General features: G+C 42.8%; 1 protein-coding gene across 1 annotated transcript in view; it reads left to right on the forward strand.

Moving 5' to 3' along the window:
- Nucleotides 1–7637, forward strand: part of LOC110680707 (sodium channel protein para-like) — a gene marked incomplete at its 3' end in the record, with an annotated part of 28542 nt that extends 20905 nt beyond the window's left edge. Inside the window, exons 5-9 of the mRNA XM_021856496.1 lie at nt 115–237; nt 309–503; nt 573–818; nt 886–1156; nt 7615–7637. Of these exons, the coding sequence (XP_021712188.1) occupies nt 115–237; nt 309–503; nt 573–818; nt 886–1156; nt 7615–7637 (858 nt within the window). The remainder of the gene's footprint in view (nt 1–114; nt 238–308; nt 504–572; nt 819–885; nt 1157–7614) is intronic.
- Between the last annotated feature and the right edge of the window lie 3 nt (nt 7638–7640).

Below are 7640 nucleotides of genomic sequence, written 5' to 3' on the forward strand. Positions count from 1 at the left end.
TTTAAGGAATTCGAACTCCTGCGTTAAAGGCTAGTGATATTCAAATGAAAATTAATGCTAATTAATCATTTCCCAACTCTCTATTCCCGCTTGGATCGTCCTTCTTTTATTTAGGTTGTCGTCAATGCATTGGTACAGGCTATACCGTCCATCTTCAACGTGTTATTGGTGTGTTTGATCTTTTGGTTGATTTTCGCTATTATGGGTGTGCAGCTGTTTGCTGGCAAGTATTTTAAGGTGAGTGTACACTTCTAAAGTTGGATCCAAAAGGGCTTGATGAATAACCATCGGATGTTGCCTCCCTTCAGTGCGTCGACAAGAACAAGACGACGCTGTCGCACGAGATCATTCCGGATGTGAACGCGTGCGTCGCGGAGAACTACACGTGGGAGAACTCGCCGATGAACTTCGACCACGTGGGGAAGGCGTACCTGTGTCTGTTCCAGGTGGCAACGTTCAAGGGCTGGATCCAGATCATGAACGACGCCATCGACTCGCGGGAGGTAAGTTATTGTGAAATCGAACTTGTTACGAATGATCTGCTTACAATTTTACGTCCTCGATCCTTCCAGGTGGGAAAGCAGCCGATTCGCGAGACCAACATCTACATGTACCTCTACTTTGTGTTCTTCATCATCTTCGGGTCGTTCTTCACGCTGAATCTGTTCATCGGTGTCATCATCGACAACTTCAACGAGCAGAAGAAGAAAGCCGGTGGCTCACTGGAAATGTTCATGACGGAGGATCAGAAAAAGTACTACAACGCCATGAAAAAGATGGGCTCGAAGAAGCCGCTGAAAGCTATTCCACGGCCTAGGGTAAGGCATTTCCATCGCACATCAACTGTGACGTATTCCTTCCTAATCTCGCTATTCTCAATTTCAGTGGCGACCACAAGCAATAGTATTCGAAATAGTTACCAATAAGAAGTTCGACATGATCATCATGTTGTTCATCGGGTTCAACATGTTGACGATGACGCTCGATCACTACAAGCAGACGGACACGTTTAGCGCGGTGCTAGACTATCTGAACATGATCTTCATCTGCATCTTCAGTAGCGAGTGTCTGATGAAGATTTTCGCGCTGCGGTATCACTACTTTATCGAGCCGTGGAACCTGTTCGATTTCGTCGTCGTCATCCTGTCCATTTTAGGTGTGTAAAGATATGAGTTTCGCCTTTTATATTGATGGGATTTTTTCGAATAAGATGTTAAGCGAAAGTATCGTTAAGAACGCAGTTTGCGTGGCTTAAGACTGTGCTTTTTGACCACAGCTTCTTCTGAAACCCATAGGGCTCCTTCTAATCAACGTGATTTTTTACGGCGACAGCAACAAGCCGCGATGGCGCTGATGTTCTGCTGCATGCACAATTTGATGAGCGTGTTCAAGCCACAGCGACGCGATTTCGCAGCAATTTTCGTCGCGTCAATCTAGATCGTTCCATATAATAGGGTAACGGTCGTATTTTGGACCCCCTAAGGAAGTGATTTTAGTTTTTTGTCCCAATTAATTAAATGCACAGCGTGATCAAGTCAAAGAACATGCCAACATGTAGAGAAAAACTTCATCTAGGAGATAAAAATGCCCATACGGTCATGTAGGATCCATAAAACGTCGAAAATAATTGAATTGTGAAGCACTGTTTTTCATTATTTTGGACACACCAATACATTTTGGACTCTCAAAGTATATATTTTGGACCCCCGGCATTTTTTATCGTTTGACGACAAAGCCCAAGACACTGGTTCTATAATATGCTCGCCCATAGTCTAATCAATCGATTGACAATGGAAAACTGAAGACTACGCTTTTAGTTCAGAAATTTGAAAAAAGTTTTTGTTTACATTTGAAAAATTTCTGACGGCTTCAATTTAAGTGTGTAACGTGTTGTAACGGTTGCATGGATGAACCAATTAAAACAAATTAATTTCAGATAAAATAAACACAGTTTCTATGTACAAACGGTTGATGCAAGTGCGGAATAGTCCTATGTTTCCAAATGGCATGCGAATTGAGTTGGTCTTTCGATTAAAACTGGGAATTATGCAGGAAAATGGCCCAGGGGGTTTAAAATATATAGAGGTTCAAAATATATTGGTTACCCTAGTGCTTGCAGCTATTCAACAACGAAATCACGTCTATTTTTCGCTGTCATTGAAAAAACCCGCGTTGATTTGTGGAAGCCGTTATACTGATGATGCGCCTCCGGATTTCACGGTTAATGTCATTCCCAACCGTCAGCAAGGATCCAAGGTAGTAAAACTTATTGACCACCTTGAACATATTCCCATTAGTGATCCTTTATAAGAGAGATTCGCGGAAGCTGACATTTCTATCAAAGTGTGAGCCAATCGAGCAGCGAGAGCTGTCAAAGCGTAAGCCAAACAAATATGCGTTATGCTTGTTTGGAACTTTTCTTGATGAGTAACGTAATCCACTTGAAATTATTTCGGTGGTTTGTATAGAGCAAAAATATTAAATATTTTCCTTCTTTGAAATTTGTCAATGCAATATTTAGTAGTTGATTTTTTCTGCTGTTTATTAGTTTGCATATGTAACTCAAAGATCTATAACGAAACAATATACACTTTTCAGCAATGAGGAAGTCATGTCCGTGTTACAATATTATTCTCGACGCAGAGCAAACTCAGCACCGCGTATCTCTCATATAAAGTATCAATAATCCCCATCTATTGTCACGCTGCGACAGGTCTGCCAGCTTTCAAATGTTCAGCCGACAACGTCCGTATCATCCGCGAAGCAAACAAATTGGCTGGATCTGTTGAAAATTGTATCCCGGCTTTTCGCATAATACCTTCAAGCGCCATATTGAACAACAGGCACGAAAGTTCATCACCCTGTCGTAGTCCAGACGGAATTGAAACGAATTGCAATGTTTGCCTAAAATCTCCACCTTACATTTTGGTTCTGCTCAGCTATTCTCGACCATGATTTTGCATAGTTCTACGCGATCGATACCGCCTTGTAATCGATAAAAGTAATTCGTTTAGACCTGGCTTTCATGATATTTTTTTGAGGATTTGCCGTACTGTAACGATCTGGTCGTCAACGAAGGATCGAGGAGACGGGGGCGTAGGAGACGTCTCCATTCGACTCGGTCCATAGCTGCCCGTCACCAGCCATGCATTCTGCGAATGGTCCGCAGATCGTCCTCAACTTGGTCGACCCATCTTGCTCGCTGCGCATTCAGTGGTGGAAAATGGTGAAAAAAGTCTGATCATGCGCTTCAGAAAAATTCTACCGCAATGGTGATTCCTTTTGTGCAATTGTGTTCTTGTTTTCTTTGCTCACGACCGCCCGAACACAAACAGTGTAGAGAGCATCGCAGCATTGCATTTTTATATGCATTTAGGGTCGATGTACCAATAGTCGCATAGCTAAGAACAAAAATTCGTAAAAAATCAGAAAATAACGTTATCGTCATTATTTTTACATCATCTGAAAGCTTTTTATGTTGGTTTTGTGGGAAAAATAATGAACACTACGAAAACTCAAATGTTTGTATTTATTATCGCGTGTGCCACTATAGGAATACATGTGCCTATAGTAGCACTATTTCTAATTGCTGTTCCTATAGTAGCACTAGCATCACGGCGTTGGCAAAATACTTATCAAAATCGTATTTTTACAAAACTTTTATTTTTTTTCTACAAAGTGTGGATCAAAAGCTTTTGTTTGATGTAAAAAAAGTTCTTAATTCATCAATTATTCCGTAAAATAAAAAATAGTTTCTCCCAGTAGTGCTACTATAGGAACAATAGGTTTACTATAGGCGCAAGGGAGCTTAAATTTTAAGCAAAACTAATTATTTCGATCATTTTTTAAACAAAATCAAGCTGTGTATCAATGATACTTAGATAAATAGCTCCTGACCTTCATGTCAAAAAATGTTTTGAAAAGATTTATAGCAAAACGGGCGTTAAAAGGCACTAGTGCGACTATAGGGTACTGGTACTGTCCACTAAGGGAACACCGACCCTACGCATCTGATTTCCTGTGATATTTCTACGATGACAACATATGTCGGTTAATTTCTCAACGCGCAGCTTTTCAACAAGACCAAGCTGAGGGTCGTGGGTTCGAATCCCACCGGTCGAGGATCTTTTCGGGTTGGAAATTTTTTCGACTTTCCAGGACATAGAGCATCTTCGTACCTGCCAGGAGATCTAGAGCCGGAAATCTTTCGTCCTCTGCGCGTGCCCCTAATGTTTTTTCCATGCCAACTTCGCTACTGGCCACATCACTATTAAGGTGCTAATCGTAGTACTGTAGCCACTTCTCCTCGAACCCCTCATGTTCGTTCGTAGAAAGATATCCGTCACAGTCGCTGCACATTAGACTGCCCCAGACTGCTCAGTATGGGAGAAAAATAAAGTTGTATAATTACACCGGGCACCCCCTAGGATTATTTCTTGGGGTTAGAGGAAGCCTTTCTGAGAAATTCAGCTCAATTGGTCGTTCCATGAGCTGGTGCATTTAAATTGATGTTAATATGGGAAAAACATATGGGAAACAGCACATCATCTATTGTTTGGTTCAGGGAAATTGTTGATCGCGTTCAATTGGACCCAGAATGTCAAAAACACTACTTGATATAACAGCAAACAATATTGTAGAAGATTGTATCATGATTAAAATTGATAAAGTTGGTGTTTCAACTATCTGAAGTAGATCATGCAATACTGTTTTGTGTTTCTTCAACGTAGCTTGGTGGTAGTTTACTCAGCGCATCGCAGCCACCTATAACGCTGGGCGAGCAGCTGCACACGCCGTATTGTTTTATTTTTTTTTATATAATTTTCGTACTTCTAGCAAAGCTAGAAACTTTCACCTAACCCAGCTATGGGGTTTAGGTTTTGTGGTACTCACTTAACTGTCTATTACTCAACGGTCTACTTATTACCAATACTACGTTACGCTCGTTCAACTCGGTCTAGACCCCGACAGAGTATCTAGCCTACTCCGTTCGAGCCCGATGGTCCCCTCTCATCAACAGACTGACTTATCGAGTGCCGAGGTCAGTCCGACCATTCCGGCGGGAGGTTGGCTTCTGGTTCATCAGCGTCTACGCCGAAGAACTCACCAAAAGCAGCCGCCACCGTGTTTTGTTCTATGTTGAACCTCGGGCAGTCGAAGACAACATGTTCTGGCATTTCTTCAATCTCCGATGCAGATACTGCTTGAAGCAGCCGTGAGCTGACAAAAACTGTGTCAGGTGGAAGTTCACTTCTCCGTGTTCACCCAGGACGATAGATTCGGGATGAGCCTCATGCTTGCTGCCACTTAGTCAACGAACAAATTGTTGCCAACTTCCTTGCCTGCCTAATTTTTCTTCGCTGATAGCAGTCGATGTCTTCGGACAGGATGGTGCAGATCGGGATCATCTTCGCGATTACGCATGCCGCCTCCGACGATATAGTATTGTGTAAGCGCTCACCACTTGCATGGTGATGAGTCGGAACGTGCTGTTTAACTTATCCCGATTCCGCTTGGTCTGTAGCGCCGTGCCCCAGGATGGCGAACCGTATCTTAGTAGCGATGTTAATACGACAGCCAGAAGACGCCTCTTACTGCTTCTATGACCACCTATGTTGGGCATAAGTCTTGTGAACGTATTGTTCGCCTTCGCCGCTTTCTCGCATGCATAATCGACGTGACTGTTGAAGTTCTGTAGATCGTCTAGCATTACGGCAGCTGTTTCAGTTTTCGCTGTGATGCTATGGCATGCCCCCCCGGCAGTGATCTTACTGTGCATGACTGCTTTGCAGTTGCTAGCTAGTAGCACCTCCGTTTTGTGGTGGGCTATCTTCAGCTTGACTCCCTCCATCCAATCTTCGACTAGACCAATTGCCTCCGATGCCAGCATTTCTACTTCCTCCTGCGTCTCACCTATTACCGTTAGGGCGACGTCATCGGCGAAGCCGACAATCTCGACCCCCTTGGATAGCTTCAGCGATAGGACCACGTCGTACATCACATTCCACAACGTTGGTCCCAGTATGGAACCTTGTAGGACTCCAGCCATTATTGTTAACTCCTTCGGACCTCAGTACACGGTTTTGGAAGTAGCTCTTCAAAATCTAGCACAGCAGTCGAGAACCCGCATTCTGTGCAGCGCAGTGGCAATGGCCTTCAAGCTGGCGCTGTTGAACGCGTTCTTCACATCTATCGTGACCTCGGCGCAGTAACGATCGGCCCTCTCCAGCACTGTCCGAATGGATCATTAAAATAACCAAAATGGCCGCTATGGAAAGCATAGATAGAGCCACCGTAGCCTTGTGTGTTTGACAGAACAGCAATGCTGTCACATTGTAAATCCCATAGACAGTGGTACCATTGTTTTGATGCGGTAAGCACTTGCAAAAACTACCTTCAATGATCCATTGCCTCTACCGTCGACCTTCCTTTTTTGAAATCCAAATTGCCTTTCTAAAGCCCGTTCTCGCTCTCTTTGCATTTCATCACTCTGCTGAGGAGAACCCGTTCCAAGAGTTTACCGAGTGTATCCAGTAGACATATAGACCTATATGATCCTGCATCCACGGGCGGTTTTCCAGGCTTCGGCAACAGTTTCTTAATTTTCCATATTTCTGGAAATTGACCTTCGTCCAGGCATTTCTGCATAATCTTCTTTACAATATCTGGATACGCAAGGACCGCTGCTTTGAGTGCCACGTTGGGGATTCCGTCCGGACACGGGCCTTGTTCAGCTTCAGCGCTTTCCCGGCGTATGCATATAAGTGATTGTACGGGATGCTGATCTAAGCCTAACTTTCAACATTTGAATGGGTAATGAAAATAAGATTAAATCCAGATACAACTTTCTGCAATTATGTTTATTAGAGTATCAACTAGTGTAATTGTCATTCTGGGCTCAATTGAACGCGATCAACTAGTATAGAAACAGTGACATAGGGTCATTTTTTTTATATATTCGATACGAATATTCCATACAAACTTCAAATTAAATGCGCCAGCTAATGGAGCACCAATTGAGTCGAAATTTTGAGGGCTTTTTTCTTACCCTAAGGCTTCTTCTCCTCCATAATCTGTCTAAATTTCTCGTCAAACTAATCGTACCGGTACCGAAACATTTTGATGACGAATAGTAGTTGCGCTTTAAACATCACCAGATAGTGGTCAGAGTCGATAATAGCACCATGATAGGTACTAACATCGACAATATCTGAGATGTGCCGTCCATCAATCAGAACACGATCGATTTGTGATTCTGTTATGTAGCTGTGGTGATCTCCAGGTGTATCGTATGAAAGGCTGTGCTGGAAGTACTTAGGTGCTACGAATGACCATATTCTTGGAGCGACTTAATCTATCAGTCATTCTCGTTGACCGATGAACCCTGAACTTACCAATAGTCATTCTGAATTCTTCTCCTGGCCAACCAGAGCATTTAGACCTCTTATGAAAACTTTACCAGAAAACAGGACAAGACATGTATGAATGCTCCCAAAGCGGAAACATAATTCAAATTAATCAATCACTTACCTTAATTAGTCAAATTTTATTTAATCTATGAGTAAAACTTGCTCAAACACTAAATTCACGTTACTCTCATTCCCTCCCTCGCAGGTCTCGTTCTTAGCGATCTCATCGAG

The sequence above is a fragment of the Aedes aegypti genome, unplaced genomic scaffold (assembly GCF_002204515.2).
Source record: "Aedes aegypti strain LVP_AGWG unplaced genomic scaffold, AaegL5.0 Primary Assembly AGWG_AaegL5_hic_scaff_1751_PBJ_arrow, whole genome shotgun sequence".
NCBI classification, from domain to species: Eukaryota; Metazoa; Arthropoda; class Insecta; order Diptera; family Culicidae; genus Aedes; species Aedes aegypti.